General features: G+C 40.7%; 1 protein-coding gene across 1 annotated transcript; it reads left to right on the top strand.

Moving 5' to 3' along the window:
• Positions 1-570: 570 nt before the first annotated feature.
• On the top strand, positions 571-20,599 carry LOC120536977 (tripartite motif-containing protein 16-like). The gene is made up of 6 exons (XM_039765559.1): positions 571-1,170; positions 3,272-3,367; positions 7,939-8,172; positions 8,367-8,526; positions 9,249-9,314; positions 17,526-20,599. The coding sequence occupies exons 1-6, from the start codon at positions 604-606 to the stop codon at positions 18,068-18,070; spliced, it is 1,668 nt and encodes a 555-aa protein (XP_039621493.1). The 5' UTR covers positions 571-603; the 3' UTR covers positions 18,071-20,599.
• Positions 20,600-26,736: the final 6,137 nt, after the last annotated feature.

Raw genomic sequence — 26,736 nt, 5'->3', positions numbered from 1 at the left:
CTTCTTTCACTGTTATGCTGTAAATTGTCTGACAATTTTAAACTAAAGGCATCAGAGATTATTTAGATAAAAGTTACACATGCACTAAAGTTATGAACGATTAGTACAAAACAAAAAAAAGTACAAATGTACTTTTTTAGTCTACAGGAAAGCAAGCATATAGATGTGTTTAGATAAGATGCTTTCAATATAAATTGCCTTTGCAAGTTAGTTAAGTAAATTGCCTTCCAGGGTCCTATAAATTCTTCTGTAAATTAGTTATGACCTTTAGAATTTATATGAGAAAAATAAAAAAATAGAATCTGCTGTTTCAAATCATCATGATTTTGTCCTTCCAGACAAGCTTCCAACAAAATAACTAATAAATTATTTTAAGAAAAGCAGTCTATGGCTTCATTTTGTGCATTAAAAATCAAGCAGGCCCAAATCTCTAATCAAAGCAGCATCTCCCATTTTGTGAGTTGTAATGTCTGCCATTTGTGGCATCTTTTAAAAAAGGCTCAGACAACCAAAACCTGCCACGCCCACTCTGTGAAGAGCCAAAAAGCGTGCCTGCAACTTTCAGTTTCATTTCTAGCTTTCTCTGTCTCTAATCCTCCTACGATGGCAGAAGAAAACACCTCGTTGCCCCAGGAGCAGTTCCACTGCTGCATGTGTCTAGAGACTTTGGGGGATTCCGTTTCTTCTCCATTTGGAATTCACTTCTGCAAAAAATGCATCCAAAACGGCTCGGATAAGACAGGTGAGGTCAGCTACCAAGAGTGCAGGGAGACTGTTAATCTGTGTAAGGACACTGTGATAATCGAAGCGGAGGAGGAATTAAAACCAAACGAGCTCAGCCCCGCTCCGTCTCAGAGTGAGGCCAGACACGGAGATGTCGGCTGTGATGCCTGCACTGGGAAGAGGCGGAGGGCTGAGAAGTTCTGTGTGACCTGCCTGGCCTCCTTCTGCGAGACTCACATCCAACTGCATTATCAGGTTCCTGCCTGGAAGGATCACAAGCTCATCGATCCAAGTGAAAATGTCCAAAGGAAACTCTGTACAAAGCACCTGAAAAGCCTGGATATTTTTTGCAAAACGGACCAAGCGTGCATCTGTATAATGTGTGTGATGGACACCCACAACACGCATGTAATGGTGGAGCCTCAGAAAGAAAGAACAGAGAAACAGGTGAGAGACTTCTTGATTTTACTATCAGTTATACTGTACCTAGTTCTACATTTATTATGTTTATTATGTCTTGCCGGAAGAAGGGGTCTGAGTTGCCTCAAAAGCTTGTATCTTTCTAGTTAGCCAATAAAACATGTCATTTAGCTTAACCTCTCATCACATCCATAATGGCTAACATGGTACAACACCCTGGTACTAATTCTACAGTAATTTCATGTCAAATGTTTGTTGTCCTAAATTCATTTTGTTTCTTCTGAGTTTCCCACATTCCAAAGTATGCCTGTTAGGCAAACTGGTGACTCATAGCTCAGCCTGGTATGAGTCAGTGTGGCTATGCACATGGGTGTGCCCAGTGATCCTGGCATCTAGGGTCGCTTCCTGACTTGTGCCTAAAGTTGCCACGATAGGCCTCAACCTCCACCCTGACTCTCGAATTTGATAAACCAATTCAGACAATGGATGGAAGGATAAATGGATAAACAGTCTTCTGCCATCTCAATTCAGTTTTGTAAAATTGCAGGAAATTGATCTTGTGTGAGTTAATGTGTTTGTGTGCGTTCCTTTCAACTACCCCATTCCATGGATGGCTCATCTCAGAGTGAGGCCAGACATGATGCCTGCACTGGGAAGAACCTGAGGGCCGTGAAGTCCTGTCTGGCCCCCCTTCTGTGAGACTCACATCCAGCTGCAATATCAGACTCCTGCCTGGAAGGACCACAATGTGCTTTGCACATGATTCAGGACCCACCCATTAATCTGAAATTTAGTTAATCCTCAGTGCACAGTTATCCAGACAGACAGACAGACAGACAGATAGATAGACTTTATTAATCCCATTATTTATTTATTTATTATTTACTTTATTAATCAATCCTATCCACACATTTGCTAAACTCACTTTATCCTGTCTGCGGTTGGCTGGTGCCCTGCCTGGAATTTGTTCCTGCGTTGCGTCCCTGTGTTGGCTGGGACTGGCTCTGGCAGACCCCCATGACCCTGTGTTAGGATATAGCGGGTTAGACAACGACTTACTGACTGACTTTATCCTATGTGGGGGTCACAGGAGAACTGGAATCTCTCCCAGTAGACATAGGGCACAAGGCAGAGACAATGCCTAGATAGAGCGCCAGTTAATTGCATGGTGAACACACACGCACACACCAACACGCACACACACACACCAACACACACACACACACACACACACAAGGGTCAATCCGTAATCTAAATCAAATGATTAAATTACAGATATTTATTTATTAATTGGCCTGGTGAGTGAAAGTGTGGCTGTGTGTGTATTGGTTTCCTCCAGGCGTTCCAGTTCCCATCCAAAGGCATGCAGGTTAGGTGGATTGACAATGCTAAATTGACCCCTGGTATGTGTGTGTGTGTGTGTGTTTGCTGCCCCATTAAGGATTGCTCTAACCTTGTACCCAATGCCTGATGTGACAGGCTTCATCTTCCTGGTGACCCTGCTCTAGATAAGCGGGTTTAGAAAACGAATGGAGCAATTGTCAGTAAACGCTAGCAAAAGTCACTCCGAGAAACTTACAGTGAATGAAACAGAAGCAAAGTGCTCTCTTGGTATTCTGATTTTTTATATTTAAGGGATGTAGTGTTCAATGCTTAAATCAAGCAGATTGCAGCACAGGAAAATCAATTTTCAAATTGTGATTTTTATACTTGTATTCTAGAATCGGGATGGCACAGTGGCGCAGTGGAAGCGCTGATGCCTCGCAATAAGGAGACTTGGGTTTTGTTCCCGGGTCCTCCCTGTGTGGTATTTGCATGTTCTCCCCGTGTCTGTGTGGGTTTTCTCCCACAGTCCAAAGACATGCATGTTAGGTTCATTGGCGATCCTAAATTGTCCCTAGTGTGTGTGTGCCTTGCCCGGGGTTTGTTTATGCCTGGCGCCTTGTATTGGCTGGGATTGGCTCCAGCAGACCCCCCGTGACCCTGTAGTTTGGATATAGCGGGTTGGATAATGGATGGATTCCAGAATCTTCTGAATGGTGAGATCTGCTTTAACATTGTCACTTCAGTCATACAGAATATAAAAACTGGTTAAATTCTTATCGGTGCTTCTTGTTTCTGTCTTCAGATTCATTTGGAGGCGATACGCTCAGAAAATCAGAAAACAATAGAAGAGAGACAGACGAAACTGGAAAAGATGAAAAAGGCCTTGGAACAAATTAAGGTGAGGTTTGCAAATGAATGTAACAAAACATTTTTTAAAAATTCTGCATCTGTACAATAATGATGGGTAGTGCGCTTCACTGTAAGAAGAGATCTGAGTCCAGGCCAAGCACAAACTGTGTGAGGTTTACTTGCTTTCTCCATGTCAATGTGATTTCTTCCTTACATATCTCAAAGACTTGCAGGTTAGGTGAGATGGTGTCTTTAAGTTATCCCAGTTTGTGTAACTGTAGGATGTTGAGAGGGTCCTGGACTAGAATTAGGTTAATTAAGTTAGGAGCACACGCTGATACAGCACATTGCTGCACCCACTTACACGACAAACCAACTCAGGATCCAGATTAGGACCAGAATACAGCCATGCAATGGGTGATACCTCAGCACCACACTAGTACAGATGGAGTGGGACCAGTGGGAGGTTTTTATGGTAGCTGGAGTGCCAATTCTGACACCAACTCCCAGGTTTTTCCCTGCAGGTTGGCGTGCCTACCTGGATGCAGATTAACGTCATACCCAGGACGGAGCAATTGCAGGTTAAGGGTCTTGCTCAAGGGCCCAACAGAGCAGAGTCCCTTTAGGCATTTGTGGGATTCGAACCAGCAACCTTCTGATTGCCAGTAGGCCTCAGATCCATTAGGTTAATAGCTGGCTGTATATACTGCCATGGGCTCCTATTGCTGCTAGCCTTTATTTAAATAATAAGAATTAAAAATGTATTGATCCATTCATCCATATTCTAAGCACACTTCTCCATAAGCTGAAACCTGTCCCACCAAGCATTGGGCACAAGGCAAGAACCATCCTTGAATAGGGTGCTAGCCCCTTGCAGAATAAAAACACACACACACACACACAAGGGTCCAGTAGTAGTATCTGCTGGCTGCATATACTAGCATAGGATCCTATTGCTGCTAGCCTGTATTTAAATAATAAGATTTTAAAATGTAGCGATGCATCCATTCATTTTCGAAGCACACTTAGCCAGAGCAACATCACGGGGAAACTGAAGTTTGTTCCACTAGTCATTGGATGAAAGCAGGATCAATCCTTCAACCTGGTGCAAGCCCATTGCAGGGTAAAATCAGTGGCGTAGCTGGGAGGGAGCGGTCCACCCCGGGTGGCACATATTTGGGGGCGGCATTATTGGCCAAAAGGCTCAGTACAATTCGTGTGTAAGCAGCAGGGTTCGGAAAAATATCACTCATGAATGAAAATGGTCAAATTCTCTGATTTTTAACCACAAATGCTTGAAAAGTAATGTTCAGACTGTCCTCCTGTGACGGCATCAGACACAGCAGTTGAAATTTATGAGGCAATAACAAAAATTTAAAAAATTACACCGATAATAATTTCTAGGAAGATAAACAACTAATTTACAATTTATAATTTCGTTTCGTCATCAATCCGAATGCGTTCTTGCTCTGCGCAGAAAACATCCCCACAAATCACTTGTACCCTACTTTGGTTCTGATTATATTAAACTAATAACTAGAACATGGCATATCAGTGCATCTATACTATATTCTTGTCTAGTTGATGCTTATCTAAATATATATAAAAAATGATTGCTGTTTCTTTATATATGAATAAATCTATGCAAAATGTATCTTAATTTTTCTCTATATGTCATTTTAATTTTCTATTTAAATAGTTTAACATATTCAGATATGTTGGGGGGCGGCAAATTGAAGCCCGCCCGAGCGCACGAACTCGAGCTACATCACTGGGTAAAATACATACAAATACACACACACACGTGCACGCCCACGCACACACACACACATCTGGGGCAATTTAGCATTGCCAGTCCACCTGACCTGCATGTCTTTGGACTATGGGAGGAAACTGGAGAAACCAGTGGAACACAGGGAGAACTTTAAAACTCCACAGGAACTTGAAACCCAGTTTCCTTGTTATGGTTCATTTATTTGCTTTCCTTGCACAGAGATTTCATTTCAGTTTATGTAACAACAACAACAACAACATTTATTTATATAGCACATTTTCATACAAACAGTAGCTCAAAGTGCTTTACATAATAAAGAATAGAAAAATGAAAGACACAATAAGAAAACAAAATAAATCAACAATAATTAACATCGAATAAAAGTAAGGTTCAATGGCCAGGGGGGACAGAATGTATCTGCCTTTGTGGTGTTTACAGCGCCTCCTCTGTTTCTCTAGATGAGGGGTCCCCAACTCCAGTCCTGGAGGGCCGCAGGTTTTCATTCTAACCCTTTTCTTAATGAGTGACCTGTTTTTGCTGCTAATTCAGTTCTTTTGAATTCATTTTAATTGACTTGCTCTTGAAGACTCAGACCCCTTAATTGTTTTTTTTTCCTTAATTAGCAGCTAAATAATAATCAGATACAAAATGAGCCAAAACAACTGGAGTCCATCACACAATATCTGAAAATAAAGAAAGGTGAAGGTCTTAGGAATGCTGATCTGCTCAGGTCCCCGAAACATTTTAGCAGAGCTCTTAGAAAAAAGAAAATTAACAATTTTGAAAATGTATGCCAGCTTTTCTCAACCTTTAAGTATTTGTGACTCGAGTTTTCATAACGGTTTTAATCGCGTCCCCCCTAACATTTTTTTGAAATGTAAATGCAAATTTTATTATACCTGCTTAACGTTTATCGACATTTATCTGAGTCTATATTTATTGTTCTAGTATCAGATTTGTTTTGGTTTCAACAAATGTTTTTTTCATATTTTTGATTCTTGTTTTCTTTTTTTCACATCTTCTCGCCCCCCCTAAGGTGGCCCGCCCCATAGGTTGAGAACCACTGATGTATGCTATTGTGCAATGAGAGCAGTAACAAGCCATGGAATTACAGATCGGGTTTAGTTAACAACGAGAATCGGCACCTAATTAAGCTACTGGTTGGAGTTTGAGGCCTTGACTTAGTTGGTCTCCTGTTGGTTCAGTCACTTCACATTTCATTTCTCTTTGGGTGCCATATAAGGAAATAAATGAAGCAACTCGAAGGTGAAGAAATGCAGGGGAACAAATCTTAAAAAAAACAAGCCAATTAACATCAATTCAAAAGAAGTTAATTAGCAGCAAAAACCAGTCACTCATCAAGAAAAGGGTTAGGATGAAAACCTGCAACAACTGCGGGCCTCTGGGACCAGAGTTTGGGACCCCTCTTCCAGATTATTTATCTCATTTATCTCACAAAGACAGGCAGCTTAGTTGAACTGGTGACTCTAAGTGGGCCCAGTATGTTTTTGCTCTGTGTTACTTGGTCTTTGTTTAATTAATAATCTTGCCTAAACATATTTGTTTTTCTTTTATTTTCTTGTAACTTTCTCTTTGTCATCTTGTAAAACACTACTAGATGTAAATGTTGTTATTGGATGGATTCTTCCCTCCAGCACCCTTGCATATGTCTTACCAGGGAGGCTGAGCAGTTTGATCCCTCTGTAGCTGAAACACACCTCTGGTCATCTTTCTAGTTGGCAAATTCTGTACGTGTGTTGTGAGTGCTGCAGGAGATGGATGAGCTTCCCAGAGGGTGAGTCCTTACCCAGATGGGATGGCATGAAAAAGAAAATAAAAAGATGGGCTCTCTGACTGGATGGGTACAAGAATACTCACCCAGCAGGGAGTTCAGCCTGATGGGAGGACCAGAAGTGACACCATCATCCGGGTACTGGGTATCAGGGCATCATGGGAATTCTGGTACACAACCTTGTTGGGTTCCATGACTGCTACCAAGGGGTGCTGCAGAGGTTTATGGTCCCTACTTTTGAAGGACTCTTGTATGACCCAGAATTGCTTCCCACAGAACATGTCTTAGCACCAGAAGTACTGCTGGATGAAAGATAAAAGGAATCGCATCATCTTATCCAGCAGAAAGAGTTGGGAGGAAGTGGATAAGATTTGCTGGGACACGTGTGAATAAATTGGATTGTTTACTGGGCTGTTTAATTTGGTTGTTCCTACTTCATCTATTAATAAAAAGAGACTGTATCTGAACCTATGATAGGTTTGAGTGTGATTGTGTCTGAGGTTTGGGGTTCAGTAGCATCCCCTTCTTGTTATAATAGACTGAAAATCCACAATGTGAAATCTGAATGTTGTCCTGAGTGGCTATTTGATTCAGAATTCAGTGTGATGCGTGAGTTTAATTCTCCAGCGTCCAAATTAAACGGTCCCCCCCTCTATTTCCGACATATCTCAGTCTCTGGCATTGTTTCTGTGTCGTCTCTTTCTGGTCCCTTGGATGGGAGGTTATTTATGTTATAAAATACACATGGCGTTCCAGACCATGTGATATTTTTACACACATATGATTGGCTAGTTATTCTGGGGATGAATGGTTGTGCCCAAAAGTCTTGATTCTCGTAAGTATCTGCTGTTTAATAAAAATAAAAAATCACAATTTTATCCCCATGGACAAGTATCAGACAAAGTAACTAATAAATAACTTTAAGAAAAGCAATCTATGGCTTCATTCAAAGACTGTTTCATACTACTAGCCACAAACTAGCTTCTTATATGTTGCATGACTTCATGTTCATCCAATCTGATCCCTCAAAATGATTAATCTTTTACGAAATCAGATGTCTGCAGACAAGGAGGTGCAAGAATGTGAGAAAAACTTCACTGATCTGATTCACTGCATCGAGGAAACCTGCAGGAAAGTGACAGAGCAGTTCAGACAGCAAGAAACGAGAGAAATGAAGAAGGTGGAAGCCATCATCAAGAGACTAGAGAAGGAGATTGAGACTCTGAAGAAGCGAGACGCCGAAGTGACTGAGCTTTTAGTGACGGACGACAACATTCATTTTCTCCAGGTGAGAGTGCTGCTTCAGAGAAAATCTCATTGGGCTAAGAAATGCTGGAGCTCAACATTTTGTGCCATGGATGTGAACCAGCAACGAGCCCATGGCCTCTTTCTTACACAAGATTTCCTTAATAGATGACCTTATTCTTAATCTTTCTTACTTCCTTTCTCAGATATCCCATTTCTTCTTCTCTTTTAATCTAGACTTTCTCATCACTGTGTGTCCCACCTGCAAAAGAAGACTTGACCAACATGAACTTCATGGCAGACTTCTCTTGTCAAACCCTGAGGAAGGAGGTGTCTCTTCTGAAACAGCGTCTCGAGAAACTGAGAGAGGTTAAAATCGAAAAAGTGACATCTGCAGGTACTCTTACTCTGTCTGCGGGGCTGCTTTTTAGGCATGAGTGATAATACGAGATGAGACACAAAAATAACAGGATTGGTAAAAAAATATATATATTTATTGATGAATGACAACATTCTAAATCTTGCCACTTTCTAAATACTTCCCCTCCCGATCTCTACACTGCTCCATACATGTCTTCCATTGATTGAAACAGTGCTGGAAGTCTTCTTGCTTAAGGCTGTTTAACAGGCTTCCATTTTTGTCTTCACTACATCTGTTGAAGAAAAATGTGGTCCCTTCAGGTCACTTTTGATTTTTGGGAACAAGTAAAAATCACAGGGGGCAACATCAGGCAAATAGGAAGGATGCTCGAGGACAGGAATGTTTTTGTCAGACAAAAACTGGTTTACGGAAAAAGAGAAAATTCGCAAAAGATTTGATGTTGATTCGCTGTTCGATTTTTTCACCCGACATTATTGCGACTTGTGTATCAATTGTTGTGCAAATGCTGACTGGGCTATTCGCAGGATATACCTAGTCGGTCAGCGATTTGAGAGGGGGCACGTGTAGGAGGGTATATAGTTCTATATAGATTCACGTCCGGCCGACCTCCAGACGGTTTTCCAGGAAAGCCCCAAGCCCAGTCCGGTTATTTTTGTGTCTCACCTCGTAGCTAGTAATAAGAAGTATGGTGTGATTAAACCCACTGTGAACAATTTGTACTTTCTATTTCTTTCTAGTGAGTGTAATTCCACTTCATATCCCAATGACTCCGGAACAGAAGTGCAGACCTGAATTATTGAAATGTAAGAATGTTTCACTTTACAAATAATTTTAATTCTTGATGGTTACTTTTTATTTTGTCACTCTGCTTGAGTCTATAAATTTATACACTGTGACAGATAGGAGGGTGCCACTGAACTCCTGACACCAAACACACATACACAAACACAGTCAAGGGTACAAATAAAGTGTATTGTATTTTAGTAAATACCTTCTATGGATTCTTTTTTTTTCTTTTTTTATTAATTTTATTATGATCATTCTATTCAAATCAATCAATCTTTACAGAAAGTAGGATTGAGACCAAGTCGACCCCCACCCCTGAGACAGAGAGAGCATGGTCAATGGGGTAGAACTTAAGGCTTGTAAACATGCTTAAATTGATGAGTTTGATAAGCCAATAGAGATGAATGGAGAAGAAAAAGAAATGTGGAAATTATTGCTTCCTCGGTGCTTTAAAAGCTTATTCTAAAATATTATTGATTAGATCCTGCCATGTTTTGAAAACAATCTGTACAGATCCTCTAGCTGAGTATTTGATTTTTTCCCATTTCAGATAGTATAAGATATCGGTTTCCCATTGGCTTAAAAGAGGAGAGTTAGGATTCTTCCAGTTTAGCAAAATAAGTCTGCGTGCCAAAAGTGTAGTGAATGCAATCATAGTTTGTTTGTCCTCCACTTTAAACCCCTCTGGAAGAACACCAAACACAGCTGTTAATGGGTTAGGAGAGATTGTGACACCAAGGCTGTCTGAAGGGTAATTAAAAATTTTGGTCCAGAATGATGTTAATTTGGTGCAGACCCAAAACATGTGACCCAGTGAGGCTGGGACTTTGGATTCTTCTTTCAACATAGGATCACAAGCACCATCCAATATGTCCTCCTATATTATTTCTTCAGCTTGAAAACAGGAACAGCATGGTTATTTATTGCAGCGGGATCTACCACTCTCCTATGCACAGACACAGCAGTCAGGCAGAGTCATGGCTAAATAGTACTGTTACCTGCATTTATAATGTTCCTTGCATCACCCATCGAGATCTCGTCAGAGTTGCTTCGGCAGCGAGCCACTGCAGCACTATGAACCTGCGATTGCCCTGACAACGGATAAACAGTCTTCCATAGATGTGGTGATCACACTTCAGGATGCTCTTTGGTGTGTCGCTTCACTCACCAGCCCCCCGGCCTCCACTATGTGCCAGCCACTCGCTTATGTGGATTTCACTTTCACCAAACAACAAATCTTTTAATTCTTGTGGATAGGCCTCTTCATTGGGTAGAAACACTACTTTTCCCTGATGCCAACAAGAATTAGACAATCTACAAGTCTCCAACTTAAACTTTAAAGCTGAACAAAATCTACATACTTCTGTCATATCACCTGTGTCCATATATTTGATCTCTTTTTGCTGTTCAGTTATTTCACCGAGTAATAATTTCCATTTGTTAGCGCTAATGCAATCTTTACTATCAGTTTTTGGAGACTTTCGAATTTTAGTACTTTCATAATCTCTAACCTGCTCATGCATATTTTTGAACCTCTTTACAACGTTTTACTTTGTCTTCAACTCTTTGTCTTTTATTTCCGACCCACTTGGAGCTGAGAGCGAGGAACTGTGTCTGACAATAGCATTCACATGAATGAGTGGACCATAGGGGTGGTTGTAAATGTTTGAGAGGATGGCGGGACTTGTCAAAATCACTTGGCAAAAAGTCTGTTCTCTCGGGACCTGAAATTATCTCTCGCGGGAGTTGAAATTATCTCTGAGAAAGTCTTGTTCCAGGATTTCCATCCATCCATCCATCCATTTTCTAACCCGCTGAATCCGAATACAGGGTCACGGGGGTCTGCTGGAGCCAATCCTAGCCAACACAGGGCACAAGGCAGGAACCAATCCTGGGCAGGGTGCCAACCCACCGCAGGACCCACACAAACACACCCACACACCAAACACACACGTGGGCCAATTTAGAATCGCCAATCCACCTAACCTGCATGTCTTTGGATAGTGGGAGGAAACTGGAGCGCCCGGAGGAAACCCACACAGACACGGGGAGAACATGCAAACTCCACGCAGGGAGGACGCGGGAAGCGAACCCGGGTCTCCTAACTGCGAGGCAGTCCCAGGATTTGCTTTTATAATATATATTGTGGAACGAGCCCCGGACACAGACAGGTAGACATGGTTAAAGCACCACCACACATTTATTTACACAAATATTTACAATAATAAAGTGCCACACAACCCACAAACTCCCCCAAAGTCCAGGCCAATATCACACTGCCTCTTTCTCTTCAGGCCGCCTCCTTGCCTCCTCCAAGACCTTGTCCTCTGCACACCCGACTCCAGCCAACGAATGGAGAGAGGCGGCCCCTTTTATCCACACCCGGATGAGCTCCAGGTGCTTCCTGACAAGCCTCCGCTGACACTCCCCAGTGTATATACTGTGGCGAGTGGCTGGGGCTGCTACCCAGCCGGGATGCCCAGGAGGACCGGAGGAGGCCTTGCGCCTCCTCCAGAACATGAGGGGGTGACCGCCCTGGTGCCTTTGGGGGCCACGGGTACAGAGCTTTGAAACTCAACCCTGTAGGGGCCCATGGTCACTGCCAGGGGGCACCCCAATGCCTGAGGAGCCCTGGCCCTCAGCACTCCACCACACCCGGAAGTGCTCGGGGGATGCAGCCGACACTTCCACCACACTGGGGTGTGTCGGTGGGAGGATGCCGGAACACACCTGGAGCACATCCGGGTGCTTATAAAAGGGGCAGCCTCCCTTCAGACAATGGCATAAGTCGGGAGTGGAGTAGGATGGAGCTCTGAAGGAGAGAAAGAGACGGCCTGAAGAAGCAAAGCAGTGGTGTTGTGGCCAGGACTTTGGGGACTTGTGGGGTTTGTGTGCACTATAAATAATGTATAATAAACGTGTTGTGGGTGATGTGAAAATGTCTGCCTGTCTGAGGTTTAGCGGCTTCTTTCATGCCAGACCTGGAAGTACTTACATGATTTCAGGCAGAACCTACTTTAAATGTGTGAGTCTTCTCCACACAGCTCCCTCTGGTGGCACCCACGTACACCGACAGAGCTGTCTATTGGGACTACAATTCCCGAGGTGCCCTGTGGGTGTACAACTGGCAGCTCTACCTGAGTGATGCTGCTATCTGATGTATTGCCGGACTTCATAGGCCCAAGTGACAGTCCTTGCCTGTCCTTCTCTTATATTCCTGAACAGGAAAGGGATCCGTAACTGCTCTGGCCAGGATGCATGTCCACCCATAGCCTTCTCTTATGGCCTCCCTTCTGGGTAAGGAGCCATCTTCCTTCCTGGTCAGAATGACAGTCTATCCACTTTGGCACTTACAACACACAATTATAGTCTTCTCTTCACGCAAAGTTATCTCATTTTTTACATTACATTACATTATTTACATAAAATGCTTTAGGTAAATCTGTCACTTTCTTTATTAAAATTGAGTGCCATTTGTGGTCAGCAGAATTTGAAAATGCCACAGTACCCAATATTGCCATTACAAGATCCCCCGGTTGAAATAAGCAGATTTGACTGTATTATTTTATATTATGTATAAAGTACTAAGCAATATCATAAATTATAATATGTAAAGAATTAACCAATATGAAGAAAGAAGAATTGAATTGATTTTAAATAAAGCCAACAGAAAGTGTGAAAAATAGACCTGGACAAATCCTGACTGGGTGTTTCTGTGATGCCCACCTCTCAGCCGCTCATCCTCACTCATAAGCCTGGACTGCTGGATTACAAAGCAGCCATCTCAGCCAGGCGCACTAAACTCACAAAAATGCCTTTTCAACTGATTTTCAGTTGTAGACTTCAAGTACATAAACTAAGTCATCCTTGACAGTACTTTATCTTTTCAGTCCCACATCAATAACATCTCCCAGTCTGCATATTTTAACTTGCGTAACATTAATCGTATTCGCCCCTCCATCACTCCCCACACCACTGCTATCCTCGTTCATAGCCTTGTCACTTCTCGTCTGGATTATTGCAATTCCCTTTTTCTTTGGTCTTTCTCACAAATCTTTTTATAAGCTTCAACTGATCCAGAATTCAGCTGCCTGTATCATTTTTAGAACCCCCTATATTCACCGTATCACTCCCATCTTGCAGCAGCTTCACTGGCTTCCAGTTAAGTTCCGCGTTGAATTCAAAATTCTTCTGTTAACATTTAAGGCTATCCACAACCTTGCCCCTTCATATCTGTCTGACCTCCTCCATGTTGTAATTCTCTCCCGTACCCTTAGATGCTCTTCCTCCATCCACTTGACTGTCCCCTTCGTCTGTCTTACCACCATGGGGAGCACAGCATTTAGTGGCTCTGCTCCCCAGCTCTGAAGCTTACTACCATCTGAGCTTAGAAATATTGATTCATTCTCACTTTTCAGATCTAAACTTAAAACTCATTTGTTTAAGATGCCTTTTTCTCTTTAATTACAATTGCTCTGTTTGATTTAATTATTTTTATTTTAGTTTTGTTTATAATGTGTGTTTTATCTATTGTTTGGTGTCCTTGAGTGTTTAGAAAGGCGCCTACGAATAAATAAAATGTATTATTATTATTATTATTAAGTGGGTCAGGGCTGTCACAGCGTGCTTCTCTGACTCCTTCTTGCGTACTGTGATATCCCTAGTGAATCAAATCAAACCAATTCATTTTGTTAAGGCAACTTGCAGACCGCTATGGTCAGAGGTCGTCAGCTTGCCACAGTATAATCAATTGGTCTGATTTTGTCTTAAGTTGCAGGGGTGGTCTCTTGTGTTTGTGTAGCCTCAGAGCTCTCTGCCCAGAAGTGCAAACCATAAGATGGAAATGCAAGGAAAGAAGAAAAATGGGTATTATGGACTGCACAGACAGAAGATAGGCTTTTCTATCCAGTATGCTGTGTTTGTTGTGCTATGTGGTAGAAATTTAACATCTTATTAAAGAAAGAAACGTCCCCTAACAGGACAAATCAGATATCAGGCAGGAGAAAAGCTGTTCATTGTATCTTTTAATTATCCTTGCCAAATTGTTTTGGATGCGGTGGGTTGGCACCCTGCTCAGGATTGGTTCCTGCCTTGTGCCCTGTGTTGGCTGGGATTGGCTCCAGCAGACCCTGTATTCGGATTCAGCGGGTTAGAAAATGGATGGATGGATAGAAATTGTTTTGGAAGGGAGCATTCAGCAAAAGTAGTCTGTTACAGCCTGGTCACAATGATCAGAGAAAACAGAGAATATAGAGGTTCATTTTATAAACTGTTGAATTTACATACAATGTCAATCAATGCATATATTTTACTCTGGTTGGTTCATTGGTTTACACCCAAATGACTTATTCAAGATAAAAGTATATTTTATTATCTTGTTCGTTTGTTGAACCACCACTCTTGACATTTCTGTGAATATAACGACTGTCCATTCTGGTTGTTTACAGGACACCTGCTGACTTCTTAGTCATCAATTAGTCATCTTTCAGTTCATTTTGTTGTTGACTTGACCTTTATTTGATTTTCAACATTTATCAACCCTTTATGCTTTATTTTCTTAAGATGAATACTCTGTTACCCTAAAATCATTCTTCCACAACTAAGACAAAATAAAAAAAAAACTAAAAAGACAACTGGAAACAGAACCGAACTCATCATACCTGGAAAGAAAATTGTACAATCACTAGCGCTGACAATTGGCTGTCAAGAACCAGTGAGCATACAATACTTTGGAATTTTAAAACTGTGCTGAAAAGGTTTGAGACAGTTCTGTAATCTGTCATCCCCTGCAGTTCTTAGCAATGTAAAATGACCTACTCAAGGCAACAAGATCCAGAAACTGCTCTCCAACTCAAAATCATGTAGTGTGTCACTGGCCTAAAGGAGAACTTCTCTGACCCAACAGACAGACTCTTATGTCACAGCTGGCTCTCTCTTTTAGTCTCACCCTGCTCAACTTTCTCTGCCCACTCACCCTTTGCCCTGATGAAATCTGGGCCGTGGCTCCATTTGGCTCTGCTCAAGAATTTACTATGGGCAACTACGTTTACTACGGGTATTCTTTATTGTTTGTTTCCTTTTCCTTTCTTTGAGATAGACAGATAGATAGAGAGACAGATAGATAGATAGATAGTGAAAGGCACTATATAATAGATAGATAGATAGATAGACAGTGAAAGGCACTATATAATAGATAGATAGATAGATAGATAGATAGATAGATAGATAGATGTTAATTTTTGTGTAGTTGGCAGGATAGAATAGCATAGCATAGCATAGATAGATAGATAGATAGATAGATAGATAGATAGATAGATAGATAGATAGATAGATAGATAGATAGTGAAAGGCACTATATAATAGATAGATAGATAGATAGATAGATAGTGAAAGGCACTATAGATAGATAGATAGATAGATAGATAGATAGATAGATAGATGTAGTCAGACCTGGCCATTTGTGCCACAGGTTTACATTTAGGGGCATTTAACTTCTGGATAGAGCAGGATGTTCCCCTAGTTGATGACACCAGCAGAATGATTCATCGTTAAATTGTTAGTAACAGAGTGAGTCATTTCTGTTGCTGAGCTCTCCTTGGGCGATAATGTGAATGAATTCAGGGAGTACTTTAATGTCTGTATTGCACATTTTAGTTCTAATTTCTACCCATTGCTCATTTACATAGATGTCTAATCCCTCTCCTGCCTTTTCCTCTGCATCTGATTGTATGAAATGTAACCTGTTCTGCATTAAAATAACATCTGGAATAATAAGTTTAAGCCTGTTCTCCACAGTACCCAAAATGCTACCATAGCTGCACTTGCTGTGACTCACCATGAGATGTGTCAGTTCATCCAACTTACTTCAAAACAATTAAATATCCCTCATTATATCGAGGCAAGCCAGATCGGAAACCTTTCCAAATTACTTTTATCCTTGCTCCAGATCTTCACCCCTTCCATCCTCTGTGAACTAATTAGGTGTAACAGAGTTTCTTATTGCACTTGTGATCACAGCGCAACCAGCTGAGTAGGGGCTATTTAATATTTCACGCATTATGTTCCTCAGAGTCCCTTACATTTTGAGATGTGGCAGTCATAAAGTAGCCTACAGATCCTCCTTTCTCACCCCGCGACTTCTCTCATGTTTGCAATTCTTCTGGGACAAGCTGAAACTTGGGTTTGCGACGACAGCGGCCTATCACCAATTTAAAAATCCATTTATCCTAGTGACAATCTAAATGTCAGCTCAAATCTCATCTCAACACTATTAATTAAATACTTATTTTTAAAAAGTAGAAAAGAAGAGTGAAAGAGAGAGAGAAAGTAAAGGGCTGTTGCCCGTGAGATACTAGGAAGTTGCTAAAAATCCAGCAGCATCAGTCCAGATTTTCAGTTCTTTTAAGGTCACCCTTTTAGACATGTGGACTCATCGTGTGCCTTCCTACCTTCCCTTTGATTTCTCTTGGTCCCCATTACCTTATCGGAAGGTGTTACCTCTCTGTATTCTGCCTTTTGTCAAACTGTCTAGAGGCCTTTACATTGGAGGCATGACCTCCCATCCTCCCTTTCTTTATCCTGGAATAGTATTCATTAAAATGTATCTCTCTCCTTCTCACTTCCAAAAAAAAATAAAATAATAATCACCAACTGATTTTAACCTTGTTAAACATATTATTTGTACCAAACACCCCTGAAAATGTAATATTATGCGCCTAACCTCTTCTCTGAGCACCCATAGTACCTTTCTTCACACATTTTTGGGACTGTGCCCATCTCCTCCTTTAGGTGCTTCATCTCGGACTCTCCTTCCTCATTCAACATGAAGTACAGTAAGTCCAGAGTTCAATAAGAAACATGAAATAGCCTCAAGCCCGTAGCCAGCAGCACATTGGCCCAAACACATAAGTGACAACCCATAAATGAACACATTCATTTATAGCTAAAGAGTTTAATGAAGTCAAAGTCAAAGCGAGCTTTATTGTCATCTCAACCATATAGAAGTATACAGATAGACGAAATTGCGAAGCTCAGGGTCCCCAGTGTAACAACATGAAGTGCAAATAATAAATTAAAATAAAATTAAAAATAGAATTAGAATTAAAACTGAAATTTGAAATGAAAATTAAAACACAAACAAGACAAGACATAGTGCAAAGACAAGACAAAGAAGTAGCAGCAATATTGATAATGCAAATTATCTCACTGATTTTGTTGTCTCCACACAGATTTCTGTCATCTAACATTGGACCCGAACACTGCAAATGGACACCTCATTCTGTCTGAAGGAAACAAGAAGGTGACAGTAATGAAGAAGGAGACCATCTATCCTGATCACCCTGATAGATTTGACCACTGGTGGCAAGTTCTCTGCAAAGAGGCTTTGTCTGGGACTCGCTATTACTGGGAGTTGGTGTTGAGTGGAAGGGAGACGGAGATAGGAGTCACTTATAAAAAAATCACCAGGAAAGGAAAAGGCAGAGACTCTCACATTGGGCGCAATGAAGAGTCCTGCACTTTAACTTGCTTTTCTATCTCCTCTTTGAGGCATAATGGCAGGCACAATAAAATAACCGTTCCCCACTACCACAGAATAGGGGTGTATTTGGACTGGCCGGCCGGTTCGTTGCTGTTTTTCCGTGTTACGGACACAATGACACTCTTGCACAAGTTTCAGTCCACCTTCACGGAGCCACTTTATCCTGCTTTTTGGCTACCTTATAAGGACAGCTGTGTAACAATCTGCACCCTTAACAAATCTAGCCACTCTTAAGCACCAGGCTTTGGATTTGCTGTTTTTTCATGTATAGATTGCAGCATAAAGCAATGCATTTCATTAGTCCTCAGGATGAAAGTGGGCAAGAGTGTAGGAAATACTGCACTCAGCGACTTAAATAGACATAGGCTTTTATTATTTTGGGCAATGTAAGCTTCAGTATTATTCAAATCTGATATCTTGGATCATCTGCAGACAACAAATTAAAATCTACATTAAGTAGAGCCTACCTTGTGGTGTAATGCATGAAGGAATGGGTGTATATTATAGTTACAAGGCCATTACAAGAATAGCAAAGGTGGAGGAGGCATGAAAGCAGAGGGGAAGTGCCAGCTCCATTTGGATTTTGAGGAATAAAGAAGAATAATCAAACTCCTGGAAGTATTTGCTTCGATGTTCACAGCAAGTCCCTTGCAAACACAACGAAGTCCTTTCAAAAATTGTTCTTGGACAGAAGAGTTGATCTCAAGCCTGGGTCATGACCCACATTTCAATGGTGTGTCACATAAGAATGTTGTTCAAACTAAAAAATTATCTACATCATCTCCAATTGCATACTAGTCTTATCAGTGGTGGAATAGATCGTTTTATACACAGCAGATTTACCGGTGTTAAATAAAGACTTAACACGTGTCCCAGATGTGGACAAATTTGTTGGTACCCCTCCAAGAAGAACCCACAAATGTCTCTGAAATAACTTGAAACTGACAAAAGTAAATTGCACCCATCATTATTTATCCCATATTTAACAAAAATCAGACTTTGCTTTAGAGCTTTGATTCAACAGAATATTTCAAACCGTAACACAAATGGAAATGGCACGGGCAAAAAAATAATAGGACCCTTAACCTAATATTTTGTCCCATAACCTTTAGAGGCCATCACTGCAGACATGGAATTCCTATACTGTGCAGCTTAGCCCACTCGTTCTGAGCAAACTTTTCTAGCTCTTATTTATACTTGCATTATACTGTGTGCAAAAGCAAAAATAATTTTTATAATAATAATAATAATTTTACAGAAATATAGCAGAATGTGGTACATCAGTTGAACAAATGTTCACATGTGCCATGTTTAAAGGTCCACAAATGAAAAAATTCCACAGTAAAATGTCTTGTAATTCAACATAACTGTATCTGACCATTTGCGTTTTCATATGCCAGCGTCATTATTTTGAGACAGTGTATAAAAGAAAAGATCATTTTATAGAATATTGCAGAATGTGATGTGTCAGTTGGACAAATGTTCACATGTGCCATGTTTAAAGGTCTAAAAATTAAAAATTTCACAGTAAAATTTCTTGTACCTTCAACATATATGTAGTTGAACACATATACTTTCATATACCATTGCCATTATTGTGAGGCAGAGTACATAAGAAACAACAATTTTATAAAAATATAGCAGAATATGGAGTGTTAACTGGCCCAATGTTTACAAGTGCCATGTTTAAAGGACCAAAAAAAAATATATTTTCTTTAATTTAGCACATATGTACTGGAACACATATTTTTTTCTCCTATCCCAGTGCCATAATTGGGAAATGGAGTAAAAATGAAAAGTTAAATTCCTTGTAATATAGCAGAATGTGTTGTGTTGATTGGCCATATGTTCTAATGCTGTGTTCAGAAGGCCTCACGTGAAAAATTCCTTGTCATTCAACATGCACTATCTGTAGTGGAACATATGCATTTTCACATGCCAATGTCATTATTTTGAAAAGATAATTTAATTGAAATAAAGAAGAATGTGCTGTGTAAATTGAAGAAATGGTCACAGGTGCCGTGTTCAAAGGGCAACAAAGATATAAAAAAATCAACAGTAAACTTTCTTGTACTACTGCTTATGTGTAGTGGAACAAATACGTATATTTTCACATTCCAGTGTCATCTTGGTGAGACGATATGTAAGAGAAAAGATAAGGTCATTGCAAGCGATGCAGATGTGTCAGCTTTAAATTTTGAATGCTGAAGAATAGTTTTTTTTTGTCTACATCTACTGTTACGTAAATTATAGCAGAATTTAATATGGAATGGGAAATCCGAATAAGTAGCAAACGTCACCCTCCTATCTTAGTTTGCCTCCTGTTATCTCTCTATGCATCCATCCATCCATTATCCAACCCACTCTATCCTAACTATAGGGTCATGGGGGTCAGCTGGAGCCAATCCCAGCCAACACAGGTCGCAAGGCAGGAAACAAACCCTGCAGCCTACCGCAGCCTCTCTGTGCAGATCGGTTCAAATTTCGTGACTTTCGTGAAATACTTCAGTTCCTAAACCTAGTGTAACATCAGTCATTAACATTTATTTTACAAAACCCGAAATTTTCTAACTAACTTGTAATGCAATACGGACCAGAATGAGTAACTGTTCACGTTCTGTTAGGTGAGTTGCTCCGCCGGATGTGACGTCATACGCCCAGTAGCCAATCCTAGGAATCTTCTGCAAGCCATAACCGTAAGTGTGGTCCTCTTTCCACACTTCTTTAACGCTCAAAATGCTGAAATTGTTTTATAGTTAGTTAGTTTTCAGGCTATACTGGGGAAATGGCAGCAGCACTCTCAGTATGTCAGGAGCTGCTGACTTTTTCCGTGTGTCTAGAGATTCTGAAGGAGCCCGTCTCTCTCCCATGTGGACATAGCTTCTGTAGGACATGCATTACAACCTGCTGGGATCGAAAAGGAGAGCCCAGCTGCCCAGATTGCAGAAAGACCTTCAACCCGAGACCCGATTTGTCTAAAAATATTCTGTTGTCCGAATTAGTGCAGTTTTTAATGAAAACGGGACTCGGTGCGGCTTTATGTCAACGTTATGTAGGTCCCGTGGGCGTTTTGTGTGACATTTGTATAGGAAAGAAGCTCACCGCCGTAAAATTGTGTATGACCTGCCACTTGTCCTCCTGTGAGTCTCACGTGTGGCTTCATTATAAGATTACGGATTGGAAAAATCACAAAATGAGTAATCCTCCTGGAAGTCTACAGGAGAAAGTCTGCACCAAACAACAGAAGGCACTGGAATCTTCTTGCAGAAATGACACCAGTCACCGGAGCCCTGAGACTGTGGAACTAGGAACAGTAAGGGCTAAGAAAAGGCGGGTGAGTGAGAGAAGGGGATATGTGGTGGTGTGGTATGTAAGCATGCATAATTGATAGATCGCGTTGCCGTACACTCCACACGGCTGACCACCTCGGGATTTTAATTTTACTAAAGTTATTTTAGTACCTGATTGCAGCCGTCCAACGGGTCACACTTCGGCACAACAGTAGTTCGATTGGAATGGAACAATTTGAGTGTTTTGTTTTTTTCTTTACGAGAGGGATTTTATGGCCCGTAAAACTTTTTTTTTATTTGGATCGTAAAACGTTAGAGAGCAGAAAATTATGTATTATTTTACAGTTTCTAAAAAGCAACGCAATGTGTATGACACAAATACTTAATGCAGATCGTTTTACAAATTGATATTGGCATGAGACGCCGCTTCTATGCATGAGGAAGGAATAAACTTGATTTGGTCACAGTTGCTACTATTTTGACGCAAGGTCCCTTCCAAATAAAGCCATCTGTATGATTATTATAAAAAAACAAAGTTGTTAGAGCTACACCAATTACCACAAAGACTTTCTAGTAGATTTAAATATCGTTATGAAATTATCCATCAATCCTTATCATACCTGAGCAGAGTCGTGCGGGACTTGGCGTCTATCCCAGCAAGCGTCGGGCACAAGACAATAACAGTCTTTGGACAGCGTGCCATCACATTGCAGGAGGAACACACACATACTCGGGTCAATATAGCAATGCCGATTCGCCAAACCGGCATATCTTTGCACGGAGGTGTGGACTGGGGATTGAATAAACCCCACATGGGCACTGGGGCAACGACACACTCTTTATGAGGAGCACTGACGTGAACCACCGTCTTGTTGTTTTAGCAGTATGGCTGCACCCCTGTGTTGCCCTTATAGATCTAATTTTCCTTGTTTAGAACAGTTTGTGCAAGTAGTGACTTTAAGGATGCTAATGTGTTATCAGCAGATCCATTTTAATTAAAATGGATGGACTCAGGACCCCATATCCTTTAACTCAATAATGAACAGATGATGGATGTATTCATAAAGCCCCCGTTGTTCATGACATATTCTTATTCATGCATTCTAGACTCTTATCCTGCTAGTGTCCTGCAGTCACCTAGTACATTTCCAATGAAACGGGGTCTTTCACTGGTACAATGAAATATTTGTTCTTAATATTAGTTACACACCCTTTCCTTATTGCTGTATTTCTAGTCTGAAAGTGAAATGTTCTGCTAAGCCACAGGTGTTGAACTCCAGGCCTGGAGGGCCGCATGTTTTCATTCTAACCATAGATAGATACTTTATTAATCCCAAGGGGATTCTTCTTCATTAGTGACCAGTTTTGCTGCTAATCAACTTCTTTTGCTTTAGTTTTAATTAACTTGACTCTGGCCCCTTAGTTGTCTCTTTTTATAATTAGCAGCCAAACAATAAGGAGACACAAAATGAGCTGCCACGTGACCAGCTCACCTGTGCCCGTCACACAATGTCTGAAAATAAAGAAAAGTGAAGGTCTCCGTAAGGTTGATCTCTCAGATCACCAAAACATTTTGACAAACAGAAAATCAACAGTTTTGGAAATGTCTGCTGTGGCAGAATGAGAGCAGCAACAGACCACAAAATTAAATAATGGGCTTAATTAATTAACAGTAAGAATCAGCTTCTCATTAATAGATTGGTTGGAGTTTGAAGTCCCAGTTTAGCTGCTCATCTGTTGGCTCGTTTCATGTCTCATTTCTGTTTGGCTGCCATTTCATGAAGAAACAAATCAATTCAGAGGACTGAATCCTTAAAAACAAGACTATTAAAATGAAGGGAAAAGAAGTTAATTAGCAGTGAAAACTGGTCAATGATTAGGAAAAGGGATCGAATGAAAACCTATAGCCACTGCGGCCCTCCAGGCCTGGAGTTGAACACCCCTGTGCTAAGCGGTCTTGCCATTTTTATACTTTCGACTTTTGTTGTTTTGGAGTTGTATTACAAATGTTGTATAGTAAGCAGTTCCATTTGAGCCTGTCTAATCACGTAATGTGTGATGCAGTGGATGAATTCTCAGTGTTCATACTGAGTTGTTCCTAAGTGCTTAGTGGGGGTATTTTCAGTAATACACTTGCCTCTTTCTAAAACTGTTTTTGCTTAAGACTGGCATCTACTTGGATGGGTGATAAGTTCTGATTCTTCAGATTTCCACTTTATGAAGCCATGAAGATAGAGCGTTTTGACATGTCTCGACTCTTTTTACAAAAGTCTATTAATGCAGGGGGTCTCAACATCGTTCCTGGGGACCCCCTGTAACTGCGGGTTTTTGTTTCAACCAGCTTGTTTTTAGTTGGAATCCTAGGCTACTAAAGTGAACTGTTATTGATAGATAGATAGATAGATAGATAGATAGATAGATAGATAGATAGATAGATAGATAGATAGATAGATAGATACTTTATTTATCCCAAAGGGAAATTCACATAATCCAGCAGCAGTATACTGATATAAAAAAACAATATTAAATTAAATAGTAATCAAAATGAAAAAAATTAAAATAAAATTAATGTTAGCATTTACTCCCCCGGGTGGAATTGAAGAGTCGCATAGTGTGGGGGAAGAACGATCTGCTCAGTCTGTCAGTGGAGCAGGACAGCGACAAAAGTCTGTCACTGAAGCTACTCCTCTGCCTGGAGATGACACTGTTAAGTCTTTCATCTTTATGCTGCCACCCCAGCACACCACCGCGTAGAAGAGGGCACTCGCCACAACCGTCTGGTAGAACATCTGCAGCATCTTACTGCAGATGTTGAAGGATGCCAACCTTCTCAGAAAGTATAGTCTACTCTGATCTTTCTTACATAGAGCATCAGTATTGGCAGTCCAGTCCAATTTGTCATCCAGCTGCACTCCCAGGTATTTATAGGTATGCACCCTCTGCACACAGTCACCTCTGATGATCACAGGGTCCATGAGGGGCCTAGGCCTCCTAAAATCCACCACCAGCTCCTTGGTCTTGCTGGTGTTAAGGTGTAAGTGGTTTGAGTCGCACCATTTAACAAAGTCCTTGATTAACTTTCTGTACTCCTCCTCCTGCCCACTCCTGATGCAGCCCACAATAGCAGTGTCATCAGCGAACTTTTGCACGTGGCAGGACTCCGAGTCATATTGGAAGTCTGATGTATATAGATTGAACAGGACTGGAGAAAGTACAGTCCCCTGCGGCGCCCCTGTATTGCTGCACACAATGTCAGACCTGCAGTTCCCAAGACGCACATATTGAGGTCTGTCTGTAAGATAGTCCACAATCCATGCCACCAGGTGTGAGTCTACTCCCATCTCAGTCAGCTTGTCTCTAAGGAGCAGAGGTTGGATGGTGTTGAAGGCGCTAGAGAAGTCCAAAAACATAATTCTTACAGCACCACTGCCTCTGTCCAAGTGGGAGAGGGATCGGTGTAGCATATAGATGATGGCATCCTCCGCTCCCACCTTCTCCTGGTATGCGATCTACAGAGGGTCGAGGGCGTGGCGGACCTGTGGCCTCAGGTGGTGAAGCAGCAGCCGCTCCATGGTCTTCATCAGATGTGACGTCAGAGCAACAGGCCGGAAGTCAGTCAGCTCACTAGGACGTGATACTTTTGGGACTGGGGTGATACAAGATTTTTTCCAAAGCCTTGGGACTCTCCCCTGTTCCAGGCTCAGGTTGAAGATGTGCTGTATTTTGGGAACATTATAGCAATTAGAAAATTAAGTTTGGCAAAAAATAAATAAATAAATAATGATGTACTAAGCAGTTATATGGGAATAATGTAATTTTTTTTATTCTTTTTAACAATATTTTCATCTTGATGTTCATTCTATTTTTCAAGGCATTAAAATTGTTTAATTAATCCATTGTTTTCTAATTAGTGGGTCTGACGCTAAAGTAGTTGCAGCCTTTCGTGATCCAGTGTCATTTGCCTGGGTGTCTGTTGTGCTTGTTTTTCATTGTCATTAATAAGATACAATGAAGGGAGCAAACTGCACAGAGAAAGGGCAAAATATAATGAAAGCAACAAATGTGAGTTAAGCATTTAAATCTATAGCAAACATGAAATGTCTTATAATACATGTAAAAATAATGCCGCTGTGCTTTCTTAATGTACATAGAATAAGAAAAGAGAAAAAAAGAAAAAAAAAACAGCTAATGAACTGAGATCGGTGTTTAAAAGGCACCAACAACAGTTAGCAGTTGTCACTGATTATGGATCTGGTGAAAGTAAAAACCTGAAGCGACAGTGGGCCCCCAGAACACTGTGTTAATGTGTACTTTAGTTTAATTCCCAGTCATTATACCTTAAAGCAGTGGTTCCCAAACTCGGTCCTGGGGACCCCCTATGGCTGCAGGTTTTTGTTCCAACCAGATTCACAATCAGTGATAATAATCGATAGCAACTGATCTCATTTAAGTAGCTGGTTGTTTTTACTCTTGTCTTATTCTGCATTCAGAAAAACACAGTAGTGTGATTTTTACATTTATGAGACCTTTACAAATATTTCTATTTTTTTCTAACACTGTAAATGCTTAACTCTCTTGTCATTTTCCTATTATTTTTCCCTTTTCCTATGTAGTTTGCTCCTTTCATTTAATCCTAATAGTGACAATTAACAACCAGCACAGCAAACACCCAGAATGATGAAAGCAGCAATGACTTGCTAATTAGTAAATAATAATTAAATAACCAGAACACCTGGAAAAGCAGAATGAAAATTAGGTTGAAAATACTGTTAATGATTTAAAAAAAAAACAAAAAAAAACGACATATTCCCCATATAACTTCTTATTGCATTTTAATAAAAAATCTGCCAAACTTAGTTTGTAATTTCTGTATTGACTCAAACACAGAAACTGGGAAATAATGACTCACTTAATTAGTTAAGAGTCCAATGAAAAACGGAAGCTGGTTTTCCCGAGGATTGAGTTTGGGAACCCACTGCCTTAAATTATAAGCATTGGCTGCTACTTCTTCTAATGCAGAAACAAAAATGTAGCAACAGTACATTGTACTGCATACAGCAGCATACACAAACTGCTGAATAAAACAGCAATACATACACAGTATTAAATTATAAATATTACATATGAGCAAGTAACAACAGGAACACACAAGCTGCCAAATGGCACTATTAAGTCAGTAGCATAGGTGCCAGCATACTGGACTCCTGGTCACAGATCAATGAGATTACCACACTGAGTATGTAAGAACTGTCATGTTTGCTGATGTCCCTGTAAAGGAATGAATCAGCAGAAGTGGTCAATAAATACTGCCTAAATAATAAGATAAAGAATGAATTGGTGGTAGATATCAAGTAGACAGACAGACAGATAGATACTTTATTAATCCCAAGGGGAAATTCACAATTACAAGTGAGAAAATAAATCTGATTACTCTTACTTTTACACATCACTGCCTGGGTTGTAGAGATGACAGAGAACTTCCTGGGCACCGCCATATCCAGGACTAACACAGGAGACCAGCACATCGGTTATGATCAGGAAAACTCAAGAAGTTCTGATTTCACTGTTTGAAATACGCATGTTCCACAGATTCATATTTGAGTGTATTTT

The sequence above is a fragment of the Polypterus senegalus genome, chromosome 10, assembly GCF_016835505.1.
Source record: "Polypterus senegalus isolate Bchr_013 chromosome 10, ASM1683550v1, whole genome shotgun sequence".
Classification (NCBI taxonomy): domain Eukaryota; kingdom Metazoa; phylum Chordata; class Cladistia; order Polypteriformes; family Polypteridae; genus Polypterus; species Polypterus senegalus.
Note: the sequence above shows the minus strand (reverse complement) of the source record. Positions and strands in the feature narration are given on the sequence as shown.